The sequence below is a fragment of the Cervus canadensis genome, chromosome 13, assembly GCF_019320065.1.
Source record: "Cervus canadensis isolate Bull #8, Minnesota chromosome 13, ASM1932006v1, whole genome shotgun sequence".
Lineage (NCBI taxonomy): Eukaryota > Metazoa > Chordata > Mammalia > Artiodactyla > Cervidae > Cervus > Cervus canadensis.
In genome coordinates this window covers 36,368,210-36,395,075 of record NC_057398.1, presented here as the reverse complement: position 1 = coordinate 36,395,075, position 26,866 = coordinate 36,368,210, and the positions used below count along the sequence as shown (strand labels likewise).

General features: G+C 44.8%; 1 protein-coding gene across 5 annotated transcripts in view; it reads right to left on the bottom strand.

Moving 5' to 3' along the window:
• Positions 1-3,004: 3,004 nt before the first annotated feature.
• KIF1B (kinesin family member 1B) overlaps positions 3,005-26,866 on the bottom strand; it is a 150,426-nt gene continuing 126,564 nt past the window's right edge. For all 5 annotated transcript variants that reach the window (XM_043484799.1, XM_043484802.1, XM_043484800.1 and 2 more), the window contains 12 exons: positions 25,470-25,575; positions 18,918-19,032; positions 18,077-18,210; positions 17,258-17,319; positions 13,101-13,246; positions 12,687-12,926; positions 11,523-11,594; positions 10,379-10,500; positions 8,603-8,752; positions 8,127-8,319; positions 7,802-7,920; positions 3,005-7,343 (listed from right to left, as the gene is read on the bottom strand). In XM_043484799.1, the coding sequence (XP_043340734.1) occupies positions 7,301-7,343; positions 7,802-7,920; positions 8,127-8,319; positions 8,603-8,752; positions 10,379-10,500; positions 11,523-11,594; positions 12,687-12,926; positions 13,101-13,246; positions 17,258-17,319; positions 18,077-18,210; positions 18,918-19,032; positions 25,470-25,575 (1,502 nt within the window). In that variant the 3' untranslated portion in view covers positions 3,005-7,300. The remainder of the gene's footprint in view (positions 7,344-7,801; positions 7,921-8,126; positions 8,320-8,602; positions 8,753-10,378; positions 10,501-11,522; positions 11,595-12,686; positions 12,927-13,100; positions 13,247-17,257; positions 17,320-18,076; positions 18,211-18,917; positions 19,033-25,469; positions 25,576-26,866) is intronic.

Sequence of the window (26,866 nt, the reverse complement as noted above, 5' to 3'; positions counted from 1 at the left end):
CTTGTCTTGGCTCCAACCCTGCCGGCCACATCCAGGGGTTCACAACACCCATGTTTCCCTTCCAGTTCATTCATCCCCATCAGCAGACACACATGCTGGCCTATCACCTTGCTTTAGAATAAAAATAAAAACTTCTCCGTAACCCCATGTCTCCCCCGCCCCCCTCCCCACTGTACTCCTCACTCAACCTTCCCTCCTCCCACTTTCCCTGGCACCTAATCCAGCTAGACTCTCTTTGGCACCACTCAGAAGACGTTCTACTTGTGGACGACCTCACCTGAGCGGAGGCACCATTTTCTCCTCCCATGTGAAGTGACTCTGTTACTGGATCATTCCTGCTTCCATCAGCCCCACATAGGAGAGAAATGAAACTGCCAGAGTTTGGAAGGAGCCCCTGGCATGGCCAAGCCAGCCATTTTCTCTCTTTGGGGCTCTCAGCTGCCATCAGGGAACTTCTCAGCTGACATGGAAGCTTATGAGACATGTAGGGTCTCAGGCCCCACTCCAGGCCTCCTCAATCTGAATCTGCATTTAGTACAACCCACAGGGGAGTCTAGTGCACATTAAAGCTCAAGACACACTGCTGCCCACCCTCTAATTCTGACATTCAGGATTAGGGAATCCATTAAACCCCAGACCTAAGCCACATTCTCCAATCGCAGTTTTAATGGTAATGAAGGAGAAATTTTGATTGCCCTTCTGCCTTCTCAGTTGGCTATGAAACTGGGAAGCAGTGATGGCATTCCACTGGTCCCTCAAACTTCTTCGAACCTCCTCGTTGCCAAAACCTGTGGTCACTGCTCAGTTCTTATTTTAACTGGTCAGCTGCACTGGACACAGTCGTCACTTCCTCCATCTTCACATACTTCCTTAACTTGGTTGCCAAATACCATGCCCTCTTCATGACCACTTCTCCTGGGCTTTGCTGTCATCCCCTCGCCCGACTGCCCCAGGCCACAGAGCTGATTCTCATCAGCTTCTTGCTCCCCAGATCTCCTCACCTCTTACCTTTGTTGATTTACTTATTTTTGTCCTTGGCGGATCTTAGTTGCAGCTTGTGGGTTCTTTATTGCAGTGCCGGGCTTAGTTGCCCCGTGGCATGTAGGATCTTAGTTCCCCAACCAGGAACTGAATCCTTGTCCCCTGCATTGCAAGGCAGATTCTTAACCACTGGACTGCCAGGGAAGTCCATCTTGCCTTTATTGTCACCTTCATGTGACAGTTCCTAAATGTGTCTCCAGCCCAACCTCTCCCCCTGAATCCAACGAGTACATTCAGCTGCCTCAGGGAGCACACCTGCAGGTGGGAGCACTTGATGTCTCAGAGTGAACAGGCCAGCCAAGTCATCCACTCAGTACCGCCCTCTGCCGTTCTCCTCCAGCCTCCTTCACCCCAGGGAAAGGCAAGTCTGTCCCGTTTGCTCAGGCATGCATCCCAGGAGTTACCTTCCTTCTTTCTCTACATGCAGTCACTCAGCAAACTCCAAGTTCTAACAGGATAACATGTCCTGAATCTGACCCTTTCTCCCCAGATTTGCTGCTCTCAGTCCAAGCCTCCATCCCCCAACTCCAACCCTCAACACTAGGATAATAACTTCCCATGTGGTCCCTCTTCCTCCACACGCCCCTGTCTCTACACACACAGGCTGCTTTCCAGAATGGCCTTTTTAAGAACATAAATAAAGGACTTACCTGGTGGTCCAGTGGCTAAGACTCCCTACTCCCAATGCAGAGGGGCCGGATTCGATCCTTGGCTTGGGAACTAGATCCCACATGCCATAAGAAAGAACCCGCCTGCATGCTGCAACAAAGATCAAGAATCCCAACCAGAGCAGCCAAATAAATATTTAAAAGATTTAAACAAACAAAACACACAAATAAGATCATGGGATGTATCTTCTCAAAATCCTCCCTTGGTTCCTATTTACTCTAAAGAAATTAGTTACCTAAGCCCTTGAAACCACCCAGGCCTGACTACTTCCTGTCTCCTCCTGGGCCACCTCCCTATTCTGGAACCTTCTGAGGACACAGCTGCCTCAAGTACTTATCTCCCCTGCTTGGAGACCACCTCTGTGCCCAGAGATTTGCATGGCTCAGGCTTCCCAGGTGGTGCAGTGGTAACGAACCCACCTGCCAATGCAGGAGATGCAGGTTCGATCCCTGGGTCGGGAAGATCCCCTGGAGGAGGAAATGGCAACCCACTCCAGTATTCTTGCCTGGAGAATCCCGTGGACAGAGGAGCCTGGCGGCTACAGTCCATGGGTCACAAAGCGTTGGACACGACTGAGTGCACATGCACCTGGCGTGGCTCACTCGTTCATTTACCGAGTCTACTCTCATGTCATCTCCCGCAGAGGCCTTCTCTGCCCACACACCTAAAAGGACGCCTCTTTCCCTCCCATCCCTTCTAACATTTTATTCAGCTTTACTCTGCTCTGTAACACTTTAAATTTGTGTAGCGAGTATCTTCCATTACCGGAATGGGAGGGCCACGGGAACCAGGCCTGTCTGGTTCGCTGCCGAGTCATCAGCATCCAGCTCACGTGGGCACAGGTAGATGCGTGGGAACTGAGTTGATGCTTTTCGCCTGAATGTCGCCTTAACTCCCTGCTTCCACTCCTCCCCACACACCCAGGACAGTGGCCCCTGCTCTGCTCTGCTCACAATGGGAACTTGTTAAACTGATACAGTGAACATCCCAACCACTGTACCACCTACAGAATCACTACCATACCACACACTACAGACTCACTGATACGTGAAAAAAGGGACAAATCTTCCATCTAGAATAGCCACTCCCATACCTGGGAGGAGAGTACTTTCAAAGAAACAACACCACAATAGTTACATAATAACTGTTGTTTGGAATTCTCAGAAAGGAACATGTATGTCATGGCATTGTGACGCTTTTCCCAGAAGAGCAGTATCTTTCCTAGTCAAGAAAAATCTTTGCGTAAATACCTTTCAAAGGGTGCAAGAATAAATGCACATCAAAAGCCTTCTGATGCACTGGTTGTACCTTTATTAATATGACCTCGTTTACTAATAGTTCCGTGATGCAAGGTTACCATACACAGTTAGATAATGTCTGCATTGCACATCTAAGGCTATACAGCAAAAGAACGAGAATTAGTACAAATACAAGAACTATATTTACATTCTGTATACTCAAGCTCCGAACGTCAGATCATATTTACATAATAAAACATGAAAATGAAAATCTGAAATTAATAATGTACATTGTTGCTAATGTGCTCAACTCCTTCCCTGGGGAGAGATCAGTTTGCAAAGTCTTGGTTCAAAAAGGCCACTTATGCTTCACGGGTCTTGTGGTTGTGCACGAGGAGGGTGACGAGACCCGAAGTCTCGCGGGACAAATGCTTCAGAACCACCAAGTTGGGGACGACTCATAGAAGGCTGCTGGGTTCCTCAGGTGAACTGATGCCAGGATGTGCAAATGAAAAGGATGAACTCGAAGACGTGAAAACAACATGCGACAGCCAGGGTTTGGCAAGAGACCAACCTCAGCTGGGACCTCCTATCTGAGCACAGGCCATTTGGCTGTGACTCTGTAACATGAAATTTATATCAACTCTTGATTCCTTCCTTTAAGCGATCAGACGCTTTCCTAAGATTTGATGGGGCTCAAATACAAGTTTCATAAATGGCCTTTTGAACAACAGCAGCAGGGAGTCTCTCAGCCGATCAAGCCGTTTATTTACTAAGGAAACACAAGTCGATCCGTTCCCGCTACACGGTCACGGCCTGGCCACACCTTGGTGAAGTGTCACAGGCCACAGGGGGCAGCTGCAGCGCACAGGCGTTAAGAGTCCTATTGAAAATACATTCAGCAAACCTTCTGAGAGCAGCAGCAGGATTAGTCTCTTCTTTTTAAAGAGCAGGTTAACAATCACATTTTAAAAAGGGAACCAAAAGGGAAAAACGAAGGACCCACACCAAACAAGAAATGGACAAGCCCTGATGGAGAAGCCGAGTGGAACCGGGATGAGGGGTGCCAAGTACCGACAGGTGCTACGAGCGCATCACCTTGCTTTTCCAGTTCAATGTGCAATTAATTACAGCTATGTAAATATACAAATACCTTAAAAAATTAAATATCCCTGTAAATTAGACAGCAAGCAGCAGGCAACAAAGTCTTTGCTTTGATATATGTGCCAGGAGAAGTCGTTTTTACTTTAGGTACCAAAAGATCTTGCAGTGATTTAACTAATTCCTTCATCTTAAAAGAGCTGAAAAACCCCATTGAAAGTGAGCAGTTGTGTAAGTTCTATACAGCTGAAGGGGAAAAAACTAGTGGTTTCTTAGTTGGGAGAAATCATTTCCCTCAACTTCCCTCACATTATAAAAATGGACTGGAATTCAAGTTCCCACCCAGCTGCCAGAGGCAGCCCCTCCCTGCGCTGGTGGCCGTGCGCGGGCTGGCTGACCCCGCAGAGCCCGGCCCGGGAGCTGACTGACCCCTAGGCAGGCGCAGAGACAAGGAGGGTGTGGACACCTGTCTGGTGGAAGCCGTGGGACCATCTTCTGCTCTGACAGGAGTAAGGAGGATGCGGGGAGGAGATGGTTACTTTTAAATAGCACTCATTTCTCCTTACTTTGTATGAGTGTTCTTCCTTGCTTTATTATTCTGCTTGCTTAAAAGAGTGCATTAGGGGAAAAAGAAAACCCAAAAACTACCTTAAAAGGTAGCTACCTTAAAGATTTAAGTTCTTTCACTTTTCCTTTTCCACAAAAGCCTCATAATTCCTGCTATAAATTCCCTCTCAGAGCTTGAAAGTGGGGACGGGCCTGCCTAGAAAGGGAACATCAACCCTTGCTCCAGCTTTAATCTGAAAATAGGTCCCTAGAGAAGAGGGGCCCCTGTGGGGGCTGTACAGGTGAGCCATGGCCGCACCCCGCTGCCTCACTAGGCCTTCTGACCTCAGCCTGTCACAGTATCTGACATCCCAAAGCAAAGACTTTCCCAGTCAGTTTTGTTCAAGTGAGAAGCAAAAACAAGCCATGTCAGTCTGTCACTTGATTCCTCTCTCCCTCCGCTTCCCCCACCTCCTTCAGTCGCAGACATGGGTCCTCCTGTCAGACTAACAGCAGCAGCATCCATGGCCTAACTCTAAACGTTAACCTTCGAATCTCATCTTTGTTCCCTGAAATTACTTAATTTCAGCCCAGGAAGCTGTCTCTAAGCAAAAACAGACCCTGGGTTTGAGTAGACACTGGAAGGGCATAGTGTACCCATTAGAAAAGAAACCTCTAACTACGTTAAAGTCTCAAGTACCACTTAGAAAACAAGTAACATTAGGGTTAGTGACCTATGTTTCATTTAAGGAGAGGAAGAGTTTAAAAATCTACTACAGTTTTCCTTAATAATTTTTCAGGTAAGGCCATAGCCTTTGATTACTCTTCTTTCTCTTGTTCAGCTCTCCAGTGACTTCCTTTTCCTCCTCTTTGCAAAGCAATTATGAATGAAGCCAGAAGATGAGCCCCGGCAGGAAGGCCACAGTCTGGGTGCTGACGCGCCTGCCCAGCACCTGTTCTGAGGAGCGCGTGGGCCCTTCCCCCTTGCCTTCCGAGAGTCAGTGCCCTCAAGACTGGGGACCTCTGGTCTCCACAAAGTGGGAGCGAGCAGACACTTTCCTGATGGCCTGGGGGATGGTCAAAGAAAGGTGTGAGCAAGGGCGGGAAAGGATGGTAGAGGACATCCCCAAGTCAACTGGAAAGCAACCGAAGTACCCGGAGGCTCCTCTCCTGTTCATTCCTGGGACACTCACTGCAGCTGGAAGAGGCGGCGCATCTTCTGCCAAGGCCTCCGGCAGCAGGAGAGCCTGTTCTGTCACAGCAGGAGGCTGTGGGCAGAGGGCTCCTCTCCCCTCTGGCAGGATTTCCACGGAGGAGACAACCAGCTATGTCTGGGGCCGGGGTTCAGGTGGAACTGCATCTCTGCCCCCAGGTGTCCTTTTGCTTTTGGTGGTGCGAGGCAGTCTGTTATAACTTTGGGGTCCAAAAAGCAAACCCTGCCACGTTCGTTTATCTATTTGTTCACGGAGGGAGACAAGTATCACTGACAGGATTTCCAACTGGACGAGGATCACTGAAAACGGCCACTGGATTCAGAGGGAGGCTTCCCAGTGTATTTTGTTGTTCAGTCACTTAGTCATGTCCGACTCTTTGTGACCCCATGGACTGCAGTACGCCAGGCTCCTCTGTTCAAGTGTACTCTTAGAGCTACGTTTCTTTGATCAAAGGGAGCTATAACCATCACAAGGTCACTACCCAGCCTTACCATAATCATGATGATAACAAAGACCATCAGGTTTATCACCAGGAAGGCAGACACTCCCTCCTGATGGGATATTTGTGTATGACATCACGGCAGGAAATCCAAACTGAGCCACCACCATCACTAATGCCCAGAACAGAACTGGGACTCAGAAGAGGCTCCCTCCCAGTGAGACAAACCGCTCAAGGAGCCCTCCTGTGAGGGAACACTGGCATCCTCCAGACCACCACCACCAAGGCCCCTGGGCCTGTGAGACCCACTGGCAACAGCCCTGGTTCTTCTCTTCTAACACGGTCAACAGCGGCCGCTGTCCCAAACCTGCTGAAAAGTCCCTCTCTTCTCCTCTCTTCCACTATGTTAAAATTACATAGCTATGTTCTAAATAAGCCCCAATTTCAGAGAATACACCTTCCCACCTTTAAGCTCACTACAACCATTTGTTTCCCTGAATGGAAAATGCAGGGATTAGTCATGGCAAGAAGCAACAGAAAGGGGAAGGGTAAGATTCTTCCCCTTAGGTTCTAAAAAGACTAGATGTCTCCTCCTTTAGTCTCTAAGCCACCCAAGAAAAGTTAAAATTATATCCCAAACAGAGAAAAGAAAGAAGTATTGTGGTGTCTTGAAAAACAGACAGGGATATCCAAAGACAGCAGCACAGATGTCAGTGGTCATAATGGGGACCTATCATACAAAAGGAAGCCAAAGTACACCAAAAAATAATTTGGATTTCCTTGGGGTTTTTGTGTGTGTGTTTTTGTGTGTTTTTTTCCCCACTTTTGTTAGACCACATGCTTCTAACAAGATTCTCAGCACAGGAAAAAAGAAAAGAGTACAGAGCAATGGGAATGGGGACCAGAAGCACTAGAAAAAGTGCTGGACGAGAGGGACGAGTAGTTAAGCCACAGGATCACACACAAGAGTAACCGTCAAGGATCACAAAGAGAAATGAGGGGAAACACTTTCTTTATCTCTCGGAAGGCGGGTGAGGGTGCTCGGCAGTCACCTAGTACTTCGCTTGGCTCGGGCATCTGCGGGAGAGTTTTGACCTGCAGGCGACAAAGGGATGAGAGGATGAGATAGACACAGGGTTGGAGGCTGGGATTCAGGGGGCCCTGCCCCGTAGGTCTGCTTTTCTGTGCCCCTCCTTCATGTCCTTCGTCCTCCCATCCTGCACTGCAGGCCCAGTTGTTAGGCCCCTGGACAAACAGGTCAGCCGATGGTCCTTCTCACTCAGGGTCCTGGGACAGAGGCCCCTCTCGGGGTCTGAGGTTGGATCGCACAGTGAACACTGGTGACCATTAAGGTTCTCCCAGTCTTTCCTTTACTCAGTCCCACAGCCTCTAGCTGCAGCCCCCTTAAGAAGAACAAGTCGAAGCAACAGATTAACTGGGTTCAAATGTAACCAGAGAAACATGTTCGCAACAAGGCTTTCATTCCTGTTTATGCTGACATCCCTGGAACCAACAGCCAAGGAGAGGAAGGAAACACAAGAAGAGCTTCTTACCGTATTGTGCCTGCAAGGAGCGGGTTAAAGGCGTACAACCAGTCGTTCACGTCTTTGTCGTTGAGAGCCTGCAAAAGGACCCCACGGTGCTTGGTGCACACGGCAAAGGTGTTTGGTGTCTGGAAGAGACCCAGGAGAACAAGAAGGTTCCTATGGATACTGAACAATGGTGGCCACCTGCTACATTCAGAGGGCACACGGCCCTTCACATGGATGGTTCAGAGACACCAAACACAAAAGAGATATTCTGCAATACACGACAGAGTTCAGAACTCAAAAGGGCAGGCCGTGCACGGCGATGAACAGCGAAGAGAGCAGGACTGACCTTCACCATGGCCTGCTGGTCCTCGCTGTATTCCACCTGCGCTGTGGACAGGTTAATGATGCCCCGCTCCACAGGGTCTTTGTCGCTGTTATAGATGAAGACGTAAGGGCGACGGACCACAACGAAATGTTTAGCCCAGTTGCTGGACAGGGGCTCCTTGAAATGCAGATATCCTTTCTTGGAGACCACTGAGCTGAAAGGACAGGTCAGCAGAAGTTAGTTCCTCAGAAAAATTAAGTGATCATAAGCTGAAGGCCATCAAAACAGACTGAGGCCACGTTGTTTGAAGGAAACAGGCAATGATCTATTTGGCAGGCCATGTCAGATGAGGGGGACGGAGATACACCTGGAGCAGAACCCAGTGTCGATCCTGCATTCTGGGTCCATCTGCATTAGACTTGAGCATAACAGTTGGAAGTGAATTCCTGCTAATCTGTCTTCTAATACCTGGCATCTCTGTTCCATACAGTACTCACCCCGGTCTAATTTCTTCAATATCTGGAACAAGATTGAGAAATTCATTTTTTCCTGCTCGGGCCAAATAGGGCGTTTCCACAGGTGGGACAATCTGAAACTGTTCAAATTCTGGGCAGGGACTAGAGGCCCGGGAATTGGCTTCTGGTGTCCTTGAAAAGAGACAGAGGTTAGGAATAAAGGGGGTACCAAGAGCGTCCATGAGGTCAATGCACAAAACAATGCTTCTCCCCAAACACCAGGGACCCTGCAAATATCAGGTCCTCAGAGCCTGGCTAAGAAGACAGAGCTGGCATCCAAAAGGTAATTAATCCTACATCCACTGGGTGTCATCCTTCAGCAGTTATTAACACAAAGGAAATTCTCACTGATGACCAGTGAGTCTCTCAGTCTTCCCTCTTGTCCGGAAGCCCTCTGAACAGTAGGCTGAGGAGTATAAAGACCATTCCCTGGTATGCTCCTGTCTAGTCCCCAGGCCACACCAAGGGCAGCACCTAGGGCAGGGGTTCTCAAGGTGAGGTCCCTGATCAGCAGCATCAACTTCACTTGAAAAGAGTGTTAGAGATTCAGATTCTCTGGCTTCAGCTCAGACATGTGGAATCAGAAACCCTGGATGGGGCTCAGCCATCTGGGCTCTCACAGGCCTCCCAGATGAGGTTGATGTCTCTAAAGTCAGAACCACTGCCTGAAGGACCAGTGGAGCACACAACAAATAAGAACTGGGCTCCCATGTGATCGTTTGGAGCAAAGCTGCTGTGAGAGACAATTCCTGAGCTCTGTGTTATCTTTATAGATCAGCTTGGTCTAGTCAACTGTATCTCACTAACTCCAAAAAGCCCGTTTTTCTCACACTTCAGTGTTTCTCGAATTGGGATACATCTTATAATTGATGGCATGTCACATTGCAGTGACAGTGCTTTGGCTTTCTTGCACACTAGGTGCTAGGTCACTTCAGTCATGTCTGACTCTTTGTGACCCTATGGACCATTGCCTTCCAGGCTCCTCTGTCCATGGGATTCTCCAGGCAAGAATACTGGAGTGGGTTGCCATGCCCTCCTGCAGGGGATCTTCCCAACCCAGGGATCAAATCCATGTGTCTTAGGTCTCCTGCATTGGCAGGTGGGTTCTTTACCACTAGCGCCAACAGGGAAGTTTTTTTAGTGGCATATAAATAATTTCTTACAGTTGATGGCAGTGAAATTCAACTAAATCACCCTGTTGTGCTGTTTTCTGCAGCCCACTGTGTCAGTACTGATACAGGAAGACAGACAGTTGGATGAGAACCAGGTGGGTTCAGACAGGTAAGCATAACAAATGGGGACAGGGAGAAGGAGACTGACAGCAACAGCACAGCAGTGATTATAATGATTAAGTCATGAGACCTAGACTTGGTCTCTATTACTCTTACCTATATATTTGGCTGTGTCATTAAAATATTTTTTCCAAAGTCATTTCAAAATATTTTTCCCTAGATGGGGCTTCCCATGTCTGATATGAATGGGGAGATAACCAGGGTTGTGAACTGAAGAACAAATCAAGCAAAGGGGGATGAAGAAGAGGAGTCAGTGATATGGTGCAGAGATTTAGGAAGGTATGACATTCAGAGGTGACAGGAGCACCTTCCAAGCCACTGTGACATCCAGAAAAGGCCCCCACATATCTTCCAGTGCTGCCTGGGAGATGGTGCTGCCCTTAGCTGGGAACCACTGAGCAAGAAGAAGGTTGGCTTTTACCTTGGTTCTCACATTAGCTTCTCTCGGTGAAGTCTGGGTACTTACTTCTGATCCAAGGAGTTGCTCCTTGCGTCCACCAAAGAGGGGCAGGTAGAGGAGGGAGTGAGGGTAGAACTACTAAAACTGGACACAGAGGGGTCCCGGCCGATGGGAGAGAGATCGGACAACTGGAAGAAAACAGAGCAAGGCAAGTGAGATTCAGATGGACACAAGGACCTCTGCAGCGAGCAGCTTTGGCAGCCAGGGACCTTACATTCACACATCTCCTGTGTTTCGGGTCTTTCAAGAAAACAATTTCTACAAATATTTTATGGCCTAAGTGTCACAATAGGAATAAAGATATTTACAAAAGAGGCAAGGCTTGCTTTTCATATTTATAAAATATGCCTGCATTTTATACTGCGATAGCCTGCTTCATTGACTAAATGACCCTGTCTATGCATGCCAAGCACTAAGAACAACAGGTACTGTTCTAAGAACATGGCAGGGGCCCTGCCCTCCTGAAGCCTACATTCTAAATGGAGAAGGCAGAGAATCAACCAGTCAACAAACACTTTAAGAAGTGTCAGGCAGGGATCAATGCTACAGCAAAACAGAAAGCAGGGAAGCAGATTAAAAAGTTTCAGAGACCTGCTGGCTTCACAGAGGATGGTTAAAGGAATTCACTTCAAGGAGGCAATATCTGAGCAGAAAGATGAAATAGCTAAGGAAGCTAATCATGGGACTATCTGGAAGATTATTCCAGACAAAAATAAACAGGCCGTGTACACAGACCCAAGGTGGAAAGCTTGGTGTGTCTAGGGAAGAGCAGGAAAGGGGATGATGACGGGAGGAGAGTGAAGCAGAAGCTCTCTCGAGAGTGTTCACCTCACTCTCTGTCAAGGACAACAAAATTTCATGCCACCAAGAGCCTCAGGACTTGCTGTGCCCTGCTACATAATAACATATCACCCTCAACAGAATATTCTTCTCCAAGGGATCCAGGGAAAAGCCAAATGTTTCCCATCTGGTAATTGGTCTAAGAGACAGAGAAGGATATGTTCATCTTCAGAAGTCAGTGTTCTGACTGAAAAAGTAAATAAATAAATGCAGGAGGAGATATGTCAGATATCCTCAGACATAACACCAGGCCCATCTCAAGCCACCTAAAAGCAGCAGAACCTGAGGACAGAAAACATGAGCTGCTCACCTTGCAGTCACTGATGCTGCCGTGCACCTGGCTGAATTCTCGGTTGAAAGTGTGGGTGAGAAGTTGCAGGCACTAGGGAAGAGAATGAGAAGAGTAAGTTTTGATGGTTAAACAAAGCCCTGAATTAAAGCAGGGAGGGAAAATAACATGCCTAAGACCCACAGTGGAGCTCAGGTGCTACTCAAATAACCTGGGAAATTAGCTAGGTATATAGCAAGGGAAGCCTTGGACCTGCCTAATAAAGATGATAATAGGAGTGGATAAAAAGCCATTCTCAAAACTGCAAAAGTGAATTACTGCAAACACCACAGTTTAAAGTGTTTAAGAATGCAATGGCATCTCTAATTCTCAACTCGTGTTGGTACTAACAGGCATGGAGATTTCTAGATGACATGTTCCTAAATCAACTAGATGACCATTCGATTACTGAAACAATCACAGACTCCCTCTTTTTTCTATATTCCATTGTCATCCAGTTGCCCAGACCCACATGCCAACAAGCCCTCTGCCAGCTCCCGTGGTATCCAGGCACAAACAATGTGGATTTTACCTTCCAAACATCTCTCTCACGATTCTTCTTCATCCCACATACTCCCACCATAGTTAAAAAACTTGATCATTTCTCATCTGGATTATGGAAATAAAGAATTCTTTCTGCCTCTAGTCTCCTCACCACAAATTTAGCCTCTTTAGCACTGCCAAAGAAATCTTTCTAAAACACAAATACCCATTTGAAGCATTCCCAGGTCACTCTGAATGCTTTAGTCCAGCACCCAGCCTCTTCGTGATCTGGCCCTGGCCTGTTTCCCCAACTCCATCTCCTGTCCCTCTCCTGCACGGATTCCCTCACACTGGTCATGCAGTACATTGCTGGCTCTCGCCTGTGTATCCTCCCAAGGTCAGCTCATGAGTGCCCTCCTGGGCAGGCCTCTCCTCTGCCTCCCACAGGATTTCAGATCACACCTCTATTAAAAGCTAGCCACCAACTTGCCTGTAAACTTATTAAGGGTAGAAATTAAGTCTTCTTTACTCCTATATTCACAGTGTCAGCACAGGCCTTGAATCAGAGACCCTCAAAGAAAGATGAAAATGCAAAAGAGAAAACAGAAAGACTAGCTCACAGAGCCTCAGAGGGAAGTGCTCAGCAGAGACAGGGAGTCCCACCTTAGTAGCCAGCTCTTTCTCTCGATCCACCAGGCTTTCAATGTCTGCTGAGTCGTAGCCACTGCTCTCGCTGGGTGTGATGGCACTTTCAAAGGTGGTGGTTGAGATCTGAGAGGAGATGCTGGTGGAGGTGCTGAGGGTCCCGCTGCTGAGGCTGGGGGACAACGAGTCACTCAGGGATTTGGGGATGCTGTCACCCAGTCTGTCACGGAGCAGCAGAAAGTGGCGGGTTTTCTCCACCTAAGAAGACCAGCAAATGCAAGGTCATCAAGGTCTTAATAAGCAAAGTACTATATCACACCTCCACTGTGACGGAGAACTGCCAAGCCCTGGTCACAGGCAGCAGCTGAGCATAAGATGATATTTGGGGCATTTCGCCCCAGAGTTCGCCCGCCCCTGCCTTCCCCCCAGTACCTCGTGCAGGAGCTCCAGCTTCTCCAACTCCCACTGGTGCTCTAGGATGAGGCTGTCTCCCCGGGGCCGCCAGCCGGCCAAATTCTCCTCCCCCCGCACGTATGCCACTGAAGTATCCAAGATTTTCCTTCTCCTCCGCTGCATGCCTGAGATAAGAGAAAGCCACTTTTTTTTTTTTTTCCCACAGAAAAACCCAAGTCTAATTTTAGCTCAAAAGGAATGAATAATTTATACATATGGCATACCAGGACAGTTGAGTCTCAAGATACATGGGGTATTATTAATAAAAATGTATCTCTTTTGCTCCAAAGCAACTGTCTGAACTTCTTTTAAAACTGAGTTTTATATTCATAGATAATTATGAAGTTGGTAATGCAACTTGAGAAAATGCTAGATATTATGTTAAGTGAAAACACAGAGATTAAATATTCTGCACACTATTGGTTCAAATATATAAAAACACACTCAGGGGAAAATAGTTGGAAAGGACTATATGCACCTCCCTCATGTTTCATGGCTCAGTCAAGATGGTAGATGACCAACTGTTTCTGCCTCCATTATTTCCCATTGATTTTTTAAAATGTTGTACTAGTTTCAGAGGTTCATGACATCGTACAGGAGACAGGGATCAAGACCATCCCCAAGAAAAAGAAATGCAAAAAAGCAAAATGGCTGTCTGAGGAGGCCTTACAAATAGCTGTGAAAAGAAGAGAAGTGAGAAGCAAAGCAGAAAAGTAAAGATCTACCCATTTGAATGCAGAGTTCCAAAGAATAGCAAGGAGAGGTAAGAAAGCCTTCCTCAGTGATCAATGCAAAGAAATAGGGGAAAACAATAGAATGGGAAAGACTAGAGATCTCTTCAAGAAAATTAGAGATACCAAGGGAACATTTCATGCAAAGATGGGCTCAATAAAGGACAAAAATGGTATGGAAGCAAAAGATATTAAGAACAGGTGGCGGGAATACACAGAAGAACTATACAAAAAAGATCTTCACAACCCAGTTAATCACGATGATGTGATCACTCACCTAGAGTCAGACATCCTGGAATGTGAAGTCAAGCGGGCCTTAGGAAGCATCACTACAAACAAAGCTAGTGGAGGTGATGGAATCCCAGTTAAGCTACTTCAAATCCTAAAAGATGATGCTGTGAAAGTGCTGCACTCAACATGCCAGCAAATTTGGAAAACTCAGCAGTGGGCACAGGACTGGGAAAGGTCAGCTTTCATTCCAAGCCCAAACAAAGGCAATCCCAAACAATGCTCAAACTACCGCACAATTGCACTCATCACACACGCTAGTAAAGTAATGCTCAGAATTCTCCAAGCCAGGCTTCAGCAATACATGAACCGTGAACTTCCAGATGTTCAAGCTGGTTTTAGAAAAGGCAGAGGAACCAGAGATCAAATTGCCAACATCCTCTGGATCATCGAAAAAGCAAGAGAGTTCCAGAAAAACATATATTTCTGCTTTATTGACTATGCCAAAGCCCTTAACTGTGTGAATCACAATAAACTGTGGAAAATTCTGAAAGACATGGGAATACCAGACCACCTGACCTGCCTCTTGAGAAACCTGTATGCAGGTCAGGAAGCAACAGTTAGAACTGGACATAGAACAACAGACTGGCTCCAAATAGGGAAAAGAGTATGTCAAGGCTGTATATTGTCACCCTGTTTATTTAACTTAAATGCAGAGTACATCATGAGAAACACTGGGCTGGATGAAGCAGAAGCTGGAATCAAGATTGTCGGGAGAAATATCAGTAACCTCAGATATACAGATGACACCACCCTTATGGCAGAAAGTGAAGAAGAACTAAAGAGCCTCTTGATGAAAGTGAAAAAGAAGAGTGAAAAAGCTGGCTTAAAGCTCAGCATTCATAAAACTAAGATCATGGCATCCAGTCCCATCACTTCATGGCAAATAGATGGAGAAACAGTGGAAACAGTGGCTGATTTTTATTTTGGGGGGCTCCAAAATCACTGCAGATGGTGACTGCAGCCTGAAATTAAAAGACACTTCTTGGAAGGAAAGTTATGACCAATATAGACAGCATATTAAAAAGCAGAGACATTACTTTGCCAACAAAGGTCCGTTTGGTCAAGGCTATGGTTTTTCCAGAGGTCATGTATGGATGTGAGAGTTGGACTATAAAGAAAGCTGAGCACTGAAGAATTGACGCTTTTGAACTGTGGTGTTGGAGAAGACTCTTGAGAGTCCCTTGGATTGCAAGGAGATCCAACCAGTCCATCCAAAAGGAGATCAGTCCCGGGTGTTCATTGGAAGGACTGATGCTGAAGCTGAAACTCCAATACTTTGGCCACCTGATGCGAAGAGCTGACTCATTTGAAAAGACCCTGACGCTGGGAAAGATTGAGGGCAGGAGGAGAAGGGGATGACAGACGATGAGATGATTGGATGGCATCACTGACTCAATGGACATGAGTTTGGGTAGGCTCCGTGAGTGGGTGATGGACAAGGAGGCCTGGCGTGCTGCAGTTCATGGGGTCGCAAAAAGCCGGACACGACTGAGCGACTGAACTGAACTGAACTGGTTTCAAATTTAAAACTGGTTCAAATTTAAAAGACATGAAAGTGAAAGGCACTCAGTCTTGTCCAACTCTTTGCGACCCCATGGACTTCTCCATTGAATTCTCCAGGTAAGAATACCGGAATGGGTAGCCTTTCCCTTCTCCAGGGGATCTTTCCAACCCAGGGATCAAACCCAGGTCTCCCAGATTGCAGGTGGATTCTTAACCAGCTGAGCCACAAGGGAAGCCCAAGAATACTGGAGTGGGTAGCCTATCCCTTCTCCAGTGGATCTTCCCCACCTAGGAATCAAACTGGGGTCTCCCACATTGCAGGCGGATTCTTTACCAACTGAGCTCTCAGGGAAGCCCTTAAAAGACATGAATTTATGTTAATTTAAAAATTTCTGAAGGAATTCTCTAGACACTGTAATTAGCTGCTATGGGACTTAGATTCACACTCAGAATCTTCCTTTTATCTCCATTCTTATCTGTGGGCCTCAGTCTCTTTTCCACATATGTTCTCTAAAATGATTCAAACTTACACTAAATGTTTTGAAAAACCCATACTTTTGTCCATGTTCCAGTTTCTTTTTTTTTTGGAGAAATACTCTATTGCATTTGAATCAGATGAGGAACAGAAGAGAATAGGTTATTTTAATCTTAGAAGAAAACATTTCATTATCTCTTTCATATTAATTCTAATGTCTATTAATTGGAATAGCACAGGAATGTAATTTGGAATCTTTTGGGAAACATTGTATATTAATCGAAAGGCATTTTATTTATCAATGTCCATTAAAAATTATAATATTCCCTTGACGGAGTTACCTTTTTATCACCTCAGAGGTCACTAACTGTAGCAATCACTCCAGCACCATTCCTCAACAAAGGATACTTTTTTTTTTTTACTGTAGTGGTTTTTGTCATACATTGACATGATTCAGCCCATGTTCCAGTTTCACAAACATGGAAAAGCAGAGGGCTGCTTAAGGCCACCACATTGGAGGAATAACAGCAGTCCAGAGAGACATAAAAAGGGACACATAACAAGCTCAGCTTAATAATAATTTGTCTTTCTATAGCATAGGAGGTTCAAATTCTAGTTTGACAGCACCTGTAAAGTCACACTGTCGAGTTACCTTTGGGGCTAAGGTAGGAAGGGAAATGGTTCTGAAGTTTTCCAAACCAGATTCACTGTAATACACTTGATTTTTTTTGGGAGGGTGGGGGCGGGGAGGGGGGTCATGACTCAGGGCGTGTAGGATCTTAGTTCCTTGACCAGGGACTGAATCTGGGGCCATAGCAGTGAATGCACTGAGTCCTAACCACTGGATCGCCAGGGAATTCTCAAAATATGCTTGAATTTGTTATACTGATAATATTCCACAGCCTAGCAACACTCTGTTCTATACAGTTTTTATAACTGTATAGGATGTCATAAAGCCAACAGTGTTGTAACTCAGAAAATGGTAACTCCCACCATCACCACCAAAGTGGCTTGTAAAATATAACTGGTGTCTCAAAAATGTATATCCATCCTGCATGGGTGGGGTAAACTTTTGATATCGAGTACTGTGGTCAGATGCAAAGGTAACTCTCTCTTCCCTGATCCACAGAGCTTACCTGGACTTCCTGTGTCTGCCATTTTGCATAAACTGAGTTCATAAATTCCAGTGACTCGATTGCTATGTAAATTAAAACAAATAAACAATTGCTTAATTTCAAACAGCACAAAAACAAGAAGAATCTCAATTCTCTCTGCTTAAAACATTGTCTCCTGTACTGGAATTGCAACCCACCCTCAAATAAAATTACAGACATCTCTCATTAGTCGCTGTTCTTCTCCTATTCTGAACTTAGGAAAAAACTGAATGATAAACTGGAAAATGTATAATACAAATGTGAAAACTGAATTTTGCCTATTCTTACCACAAGAAAGAAGAGATGAGGGGGTAAAGGTCTGAGTAGAATGAAAATGATAAACACCAGCTTCTGGGGGTGTGGTTAGGAAGGGGACTGAACCTTCTACTGCATTAAAAACCATTTTTAAGCTCAGTGGTGATGCACAGGTAGTCACTGTATTATTCTTGATGTACACTTATGTATCTAAAACACAAATAAATCTTAAGAAAAAGAACATCCCAACAGTAAGCTGTTGGAAATAATAATAATGACATTTAAAAGAACACTCGGTCCCTGCAGAACTGTTGGAGAAGTGTTCACAATGGAACATGCCTTCCTTCCTTTACTACTCATCCTTTACTACTACTACTCATCATTTACTATTAATATTTTACTAAATGCCAACATTTACCTCACTGCACTCCAGGTGTCAGCTACCAAATGGTTTATAGGCTGAGAACCCTGGAAACAGCAGTTAGGAGACCGCTCACTCTGTACGGGGCCCGCCAAACCGAGGAGACATTTGTCTCCAAAACTTACGAGTCTGGTGACTTTGAATAGCCGCTGCCAAAGAGGCTGCGCAGCGAGCGTGGTGGCGAGATCTTGGCGTCCCGGGAGTAAAAGACCATGCACACGTCCTTGGTTATGACGGCCGGCTGGATGCAGTGATCCAGCTGAAAGCAGACAGAACCCCTGTGACCACAGTCTGGGCACTATGGCATTGGAAAGCTGGTCCCAGATGTGGCGGGGTTCTACCAACAATTTATTTCAACAGCAAATCAGAAAACAATACATGTAAGGTCAGGCGGTATTCCTTGTAGGTGCATTTATTTTCTCAAAATTTTTTCAGTTTTTTTCTGTAGGCAGCAGCTGATATTTATTATTGTCACATGCCTAGCACTGTTTAGGTAAATGCTATTAATACTATCATTACCCCTGTTCAAGAGATGAGGAAATTGAGGCACAGAGGAGAAATTACTCATCCAAGGACAGGAAGGCAGTTAAGTGACAGCATAGGGACCTAAACTCAGACAGGCTAGTTCTAGCATCTGCGATGTTAACCACTACTAGGCTCCATCCACAACTTCCAAAACAAGAGGCTGCTTTCTTAAAATCATGCATTCTCTGAAGGATGGGGATTAGGCTACCAAAACTGAAAATGAAATAGAAGTTATGCGACTTTTTGATTAACTAGAGACTGGGAACAGAACCTAATATAACCAGAGTAGTTAGCAAAGTATAATATGATAAGTAACTTAAGGATGAGCCGGGAGAAAGGAAGACAAAATCAGTCACATCGTTCCTCCCCACTTCCTTGTTGTGACCTGCCCACTGTGCAGGGCGGGCAGGTCACGGCAACTCAAGTTGTGGGTCCTCTCACCTCCAGGTAGGCTGACAGGGTCATGTAGATCTTTTCGCCGTAGGGTGTCACTCGGTTCAGAAGGAGAGAGTTATGGAGGGAACTATCCCAGACGGCCTCGAAACGATAGAAGGTCCTACAGTCGAAAAGGCAAGAGGGGTCACCTAAAGCTGCAGGCACCTAAGTGCAGGTACTGCCACAACCAGAAATGCTGCAGAAGCTACAGCGACCCACAGTTCCAACTTCCCGAACTCTGACAACACAGTAGGACCTTCATCTCCTGGGAGAAAAAGGTCAGCCTCCAGCCTCTTGCCCCCACCTGTTGTCAAGGAACACTTAGCTATGCTCTTTTTTTTGACAAGCCTGTTTTTTCCCTGCCTATAAACATCAACATAGTGAGATCAATCAAAAGAATTAAGATGAAAAGTGGAAATGAGTATGGACAGAAACTAAAATAAGAAAGACTAAGTGAGCTCCTCCATGAGTCAGTGACGAGGGCAGGAAGCAGAGGTTCAATCATTTGAAGCAGCTTTCTTCATGTCTCAATCCCATCCTGCTGAACCTCAGAAACGTCACACACACATCTAGGAGGACTGATGAGAGAGACAGTATAGAGAACCTTGTTTTAAATAAAATATGAGGTTATTCTTAGCTGACATTTCAGTAAAAGAAAATGATTTTTAGTACCAGAGCTAGCCAACTACTATTTATCAGTTTTCCAAAAATCCACATAAGAATCTAACATTCAAATAACAACTAGAAGTTTGATTATTTAGTAAACATCCATAAACTGATTTTGTAAACTGTCCTAATACCTTTCTTTTTTCCTCCCAGTAAAAACACCATAGCCCCTACTTGACATTAAACCTTCCAGTTCAGCAGGTCTCACCTGAAACACCATCCTGAGTTCAACAGCAGTGTCAGAGATCAACTCCCAACTCAACCCCCGAGAGACCCTCACAGAGTGGGCTGTCCAGCACCACATCCTCTGGACATGTAACACACCTCACCTGATACAACTGGAGTTTTGCACACTTTATTCCCTGCCCAGTACATTCCACCTCACTCCTTCCCAAATGGTAATCTCACTGCAGCTGTCTTTTCTAGATGTTGGCAAACAGCTGGCATATCTTCTCTCTAAACACAGCTCTGTGCTTCTTTCTCCAGAAATAATCAGAGAAAACAATACTTCTAAATGAACTCCGTAACCACACCTCATTCTGAGTGCTAGTGTTTGAAGCCTGATAGTTTCATCTTGTAGCTGCTTCTAGAAGTACAGTTGTAAGTCATCTTGAAGTACAGCTGACCCTTGTACAACAGGGGATAGGGGGATGACCCTCCATGCTCTTAAAAATCCGTGTATAGGACTTTCCTGGTGGTCTGAGTGGTAGTGGAGAATCTGCCTGTCAACACAGGAGACATGGGTTCGATCCCTGGTTTGGGGAGATCCCACATGCCACAGGGCAACTAAGCCTCTGCACCAAAACTACTGAGCCCGAGTGCCTACAGGCCGTGCTCCACAGGAGAAGCCGCCGCAGTGAGAAGCGGGAACTGCAACAAAGAGGAGCCCCTGCTCGCCCAAACTAGAGAAAGTCTGTGCAGCAATGAAGACCCAGAACAGCCAAAAAAAAGAAAAAATCCACATATAACTTATAGTAAGCCTTCGATATCCAAGGTTCTGCCTCCGCAGGTTCAGCCAACCACGGATCACGGAGTGCTGTGGTACCTACTACTGAAAAAAATCGACACATAAGTGGACACACACAGTTCAAGCCTGTGTTGTTCAAGGGTCATCAGTTGTACATGATATTCTTGCAAAGATCTAGCTCTTAAGGTAGTGCGTAAGGGGTCAAGAAAATTCTCTACACAGACACCAAAGGGACAGAGAGACAGCAAGACAAAGATGGATGAAGCAACCAAGAGACCCAAACAGCAACCACGGAGGATGACAGAAGCCCCTCCCCTGTCCCTGGGCTCAGCAGAGAGCCCTTTATGCACCCACAGAGCCCTATTTTGATCGAATCTAAATTTTAGCTTGGTTTAAGCCAAATTCTGACATTGGGTGGTGGAATCCATTACTTCAGCAGAAGCCACTGAGGGCTCTGTCCTTGAGACGGCTCTTTTATTGTGTCCCAGTGTCTGCTGAGGGACCTGGAATGGGGCCCACCTGTGCTGAGGTCAAGTAAAGCCCCTTCCTAGGGTGAGGGCGTGTGTTACCCTCGGGACACCGGACAGCGATTCCTAGCCCTGCTGCCTGGACTCATTAAGAATGAACCAGAACCTGCGCTTCCTGGGGCCAGGATTTACAGTTCACGATTCCCTCTCAAATGAGGCAAGTGTTCTGAATCTGTGTGAGAAAGCCTCTTCACATTCCTGTTGTTTGGTTTTCATTTAACTTAAAGAAGAAATTTATCTGATAGAAACTTGGCTAATATAGAACAATTCTTACATCACTAAAATCTCCCTGTATTGGGATGGGGAGAAAAAGGTGGTTTTTTTTTGTTTTGTTTTGTTTTGTTTGGTGCTTGGGAGTTACGGCTGCACATTTTTTTCCAAAATATTCACCAAGGGTGGCAGTTCTTAAGAAGAGGTCATACAAACTACAACCAAGATGCGTGAGTAATGTCAACGGACTCAAGCGAGCAAGAGAACTGGCAGTTAGAAACAGGGCTGAGTCCTAAAACATGAGGTCTTGTATGGCTTTAAGGTGGTCAGGAAATAACCCCAGGTTGATTTCTCAAGATATTCTAAACAAAAGCAGTGTGTGTTTGTGTGTTGTATGGGTGTTTGTGTGTATGCATCTTAATAAAACATTCAGGCTATACTGTTATGTGTCACTTCCTTAAGTTTTATTTCCCCAAGCAGATGAAGAGAGAGATGGGAGGAAATTTCCTTCACTACCAAACTAGGAATTTTTTTCTATTCTAAAAGCAGAAAATAAATGAGACAAGTAGTCCTGACAGGACAAAGAGAAATGTTTAAAAATAAAAAATATTCCTCACAGACTCAGCTACCCAAATAACTAAACTGGTCTCTGATACAACACAGGACAAAACAAAGAAAAAGGTGAACAATCACACAAGCCTGAGATTCTATATGAAATGAGGGCAGTAACATTCTACCTTGCAATGTGGAAGGGGAAAACTTGATGTGGCATAAGAATAAAATGAGCAAGTTTACTAAATGGAATGAGAAAATAATTATGAACTCTACAGATTATTTAAGAACCTGCAAATGAAACTATACATGCATTAGAAAAACCTAGGGCACAAGGCTGCAGAGTAAGGTCTTGCTCTATTCCTAGGTGGGTACAAGTTTACAAAGGGGAAAACTACTAAATTACAATAGCAGTCAAAGCAACATAAGACATAAAGCATTCTGATAAAACAGAATCTTTATGTGCAAAAAAAAACAGAAAATACCTAGGCATATCCTTATCAAGAAAGAGCCTGCAAAAACATAGAAAAAACTTTCGTTAGTACAGCAAAAGTCAAAGAAAAAAAAAAAGGAAAAAAGAGAGAGGGAGAGAGAGAGGAGAAGAGAAAAAAACAGATATAAAACACAAATTTGCTGACAAGCAAAGTGAATTAAAGTGGACAATTAACAGCGAATTTCATGGGACACAGTTTGATAAATGACTTACAATGACAAGAGTCCCTCTCCTGGGACACTGTGTTAAGGAAATGCTGGACATGGAAGGGAGACAGTTTTGATTAACATCCCTTTAGGAGGTGACTTCCTATTGGAAATGGTAGGAAGTTGCTGTGGAGTTATGAGAAAAGCAAACCAATTAGGTAAGAGAAATGTAGGACCGGGAAGAAAAGGAGCAATGGCTCTTGTGAGCTGCGCTCCACTATCAATGTATCACAAGTGCCCTCTAATCATGTATACTTAATACACCCAACTGGAGTTCTGTAAGTTCAACTTTAAACACTAAACCTTTAGGCAGAAAGAACAAAAGCTCTCTTAACCAAACTCCATTTAGCCACTCACCATATGAACTTATGCTCTTCACAACCCTAGAATGTAAAGACTGACATCTATTTCTCATTGAGCATTATTCTAAAATAAAGAGGTAGTTCACAGGCCCAGTGGAGAAGGAAATGGCAACCCACTTCAGTATTCTTGCCTGGAGAAATCCCAAGGACAGAGGAGTCTGGCAGACTACAGTCCACAGGGTCACCAAGAGTTGGATACGACCGAAGTGACTTAGGCCCAGACAATTTGCTCCCAAGAGCTGAGTTTTGTGCTTCTCAAGTATCAGTAGTATTTGGTCCCAAACCTGTCTATGCAATTGTGTTTGTTATTACAATGATCTAATTTAATTAAATATTAGATAAACCACTGAAACATGAGAGTAATAAGAATTTTTGTTTAGTGTGAAACAAAACTAAGTGTGAAAACTAAACTGAATGTCTTTAAAAGACTTGATAATGGTGAGTTGTTTAAAAAAACAGCTGTTCAATTAAGTTTGGGTGAGATGAATGTAAAAGAAAGAGGGAAATAAAATTTTGGTGATACATGATAAAAAAGTTTAAAGGATTTTGCACTTAGATTTTCTTCATAAGTTTCTAGTTCCACCAAATTGAAAAGTATAGATGATAAATTACGGGTGTGGCTTTGTCAGAAAGACAGTCAGAAGTCTAATAAATGAGCCTACAATTAAAGAAAAGGCCTTGGCCCTACAGCAAGAGCTTGACAAATTTATGTACATCTATATACTTTAAAATAAGTGTTTATAGTCTGTATCTTTTCATTATTCTTGACTTTAGCAACTTTTTTGATTAATTAACTCTAAGCTTCTATTGGGAAAGATAAGGTGGTTCTTTTTTTTTATATACAAAGCAAGAGATTTATTGGGAAGGGGCCCCAGGGTGGGCAGCATTGGGGTAAGGGAACCCAGGAGGACTGCTCTGCCACATGGCTTGCAGTCTCGAGTTTTAGGGTGATGGGGTTAGTTTCCAGGTTGTCTCTGGCCAGTCATTCTGACTCCAGGTCCCTGCTGGTGGTGGTGATGCCAAGCAGGGCCCTGTGGGGCTCTTGGAATGAAGGCCTTTTCGTCCCCCATTCCTTGTAGGCTAGATTCCAGCCTCCACGACTTTCTCTGAGTTCCAAATGGCAGAACAGTTGCTGAACAAAGGAGAAGCCAAGATAAGTTGCTTCTAACAAAGTCAAATTCATCTTCTACACATCTAACCCACTGCCAGGCATGAGTCAAAGGACTGGTAAAGGTTACTCTAATGGAGGCAAGTTCAGCGCAACCAGCACATCAACGAAACACCAAGTTTCACCATCTTTCACCAAGTACCACAGGGAGGGTTAAGATATGTTTCTCATAGTTGCAAGGAAAATGTGATGAATGCCAGCTGAACACTTTCTGTAAACGTCTGGCAGCAGAGAGAACGCTGTGTGGGATTAATGCTAACTTTGCAGAAATGGTGTTGTTCAAGATTTTGCCCAGGAAGAGGCCAAGGGAGATCAGAGCAGCCTGCTTTATTTCTATCACCCATCCCCCGCCCCATATGTACACCCCTCTCAGTCACCTTCCCTTTCTGCCCACAGTCCCCGCCAGTTTCTCCAAAAGGCAAAAAAGCAAACACACATCTGCTTCCTTTTCCTCATTCCCCTGCAAATCAGAAACACAAGGGAGCAATGGAAAGAAATTAACTGTGGCCCAAACTTTTAACTCTGCTTCTGCTTCTTATCTTATTTTTCCTCTCCCACTTGCCAACAGATGGGAGCAACTTTTTAGGAGCAGACAGACCACAGAGAAATCCCATAATTCGAAGGTTGTGTTCCGATCCACATTAGAACACACAGCCACTCCTGTTCCCCAGACCTCACTTCATAAAGACATGGAGCCTCTGTGCACAATGACGAGACTCCTTCCCCAGGGAGGGAAACGTGCCCCAGCAGGTTTATTTCTAGTCCGACACGGAAAAGCAGAATAGCTATGTACTTTATGCATTCTGTCATTATTTGATTAAAAATGGAATTCTAAGGGAAACTAGCTTAAAATTAAAATTCATTATTTATAGCAGCCAATCTTGGTCAGAAGTTTATAATAATTTATTGCCTTTAATGCATAAGTGAAATAGCAAGACTCCTTGAGCCAACACTGGCAGCAGCAAAGATGAACAAAGGAGAGTTCACTACACCTTGGAGAGCAGGTTTCCATGACACCCAAGGCCGAGAGACAGAGGTCTTTCTCCAGCAATCACTTCACAGAAGACATTTAGTCTTAGGCACAGTTAATCTACATGTAAACCCTTGGGTGGCATGCTGAGTTTTCTTCTGCTTTTTCTCTATCATTGCACTACAGCTACAGCTTCTTCTCTAACATTGTGCTACAACATTCAAACTCCCCAAAGGAAAAAACATTTTCATTCTCTGGGGGTAACATATTATATGAGTGTCTCCAATGATTTATGTTATTTATTTCTGAAGAACAGGATAGGCAGAGAAGGAAATAGGGAGTTGAAGTGAGAAGGTGGGGGGTCATTAATGATGAAGAATCTAATGGTGAAGTAATCAACCCCCAGGGCTGACTCATCACTCGCCCCAGTGGCCCACCTGCTAGAGTTGTGGGACGACTTCAGGTACTTGGCAGAGATGATATTGAGGGAGAGGATGGCGTCCACTGCAGCTTCATCCACCTCGGCCTTATTCCTGATCCGGCCTGAGAGAGACGAGAAAGAAACCAGGACATGGGGACATTTAAAAACAAAACAGTGATCCATTAAGCCAAAATGAGACTGTCAGACCGCTGTGTAATTTCAGGTGCCAGAAGAGTCATTTGGTTAACTGTAGTTTCCAAGTCTAATCTGGGAATTCTTAGTCTTCCATTCTTCTCCATATTCTGGCTCCCCTTTACATCCCACATTCAGTTAACTGTGAACATTTATTCATTGTTCAAAGAGCTTCTCATATTCATCTCGACTTGTATTTCCAACATCACTGCCCTGCTCATCAGGGGAAGGTCATCCCCTTCTAATCAGAGACAAGCAACAGTCATTTAACTGGTCTCCCAGCTGCTCTCACGTCTCTCCTGGTCAATCCACCCCACACTCACCTTCTATAATGTTCTTAAGCCACTGACTTCATTATACCACTTTCTTATTTAACATTTGACAATTTTGTTTTCAAATACTAAGACTAGGGTATGCAGCAGTGCACAGAGTTTCAGAACACAGTCTCTGGAGCAGAACTGCCTGGGTTCAAATCTCAGCTCCGACACTAACTGTCTGTGAGGCCTGGGCATATGCTCAACCTCTTTGAGCCTCACTTTCCTCACCTGCCAAGTGGGAAAAACAATTCCTCCCTTTAAAGATTTTTATGATCATATTATATGTTATGTTATATTATGTGAACTAACATTTTTAGAGCATTCAGGAAAGTACCTGCCACATTTCATGCTTTTTTAAAAAAAGTAATAAGCCATAGGGTTTCAGAAAAGCCTTAATACCTGCTGCCTCTGCTCACCACCCATTCTGGTCAGAAAGCATCTCTCTTTTTTTGTGTGTAAAAATTAATTTTGAAAAGCTTGAAAATCACTGTCCTCCATAGGACAGAGTAATAACCATCCTTCCAGAGGTCCCTCATTTGGTCTGCAGGTACCCAAGAGGTTTATGCATAAAATTCAGAAGGGCTAAACTGCATGAGAAAAAAATCACAACTTTATTTTCAGGAGCCTCTTCTGAAGGAAACGGGCCTTTCCTTCAATTACGAGGGGAGGGCACAAACCACAGCAGACCGAGCAGTACTTAGACCTTTGTCCCAGGCAGAAATCAGAGGTGTTTTCGTATCACACCAATGCCAACTATATGACACTCATTACCACTTTGAAATGACACAGGTTAGACCCTCTGCTTATTTAACACATCAATAGAGAGCTTATGTTACAAATTTGTTTAGTATTTTAACAACTGTATTTCAATATTATTTGTTCCCTTAGTAATCCCAAGTACTTT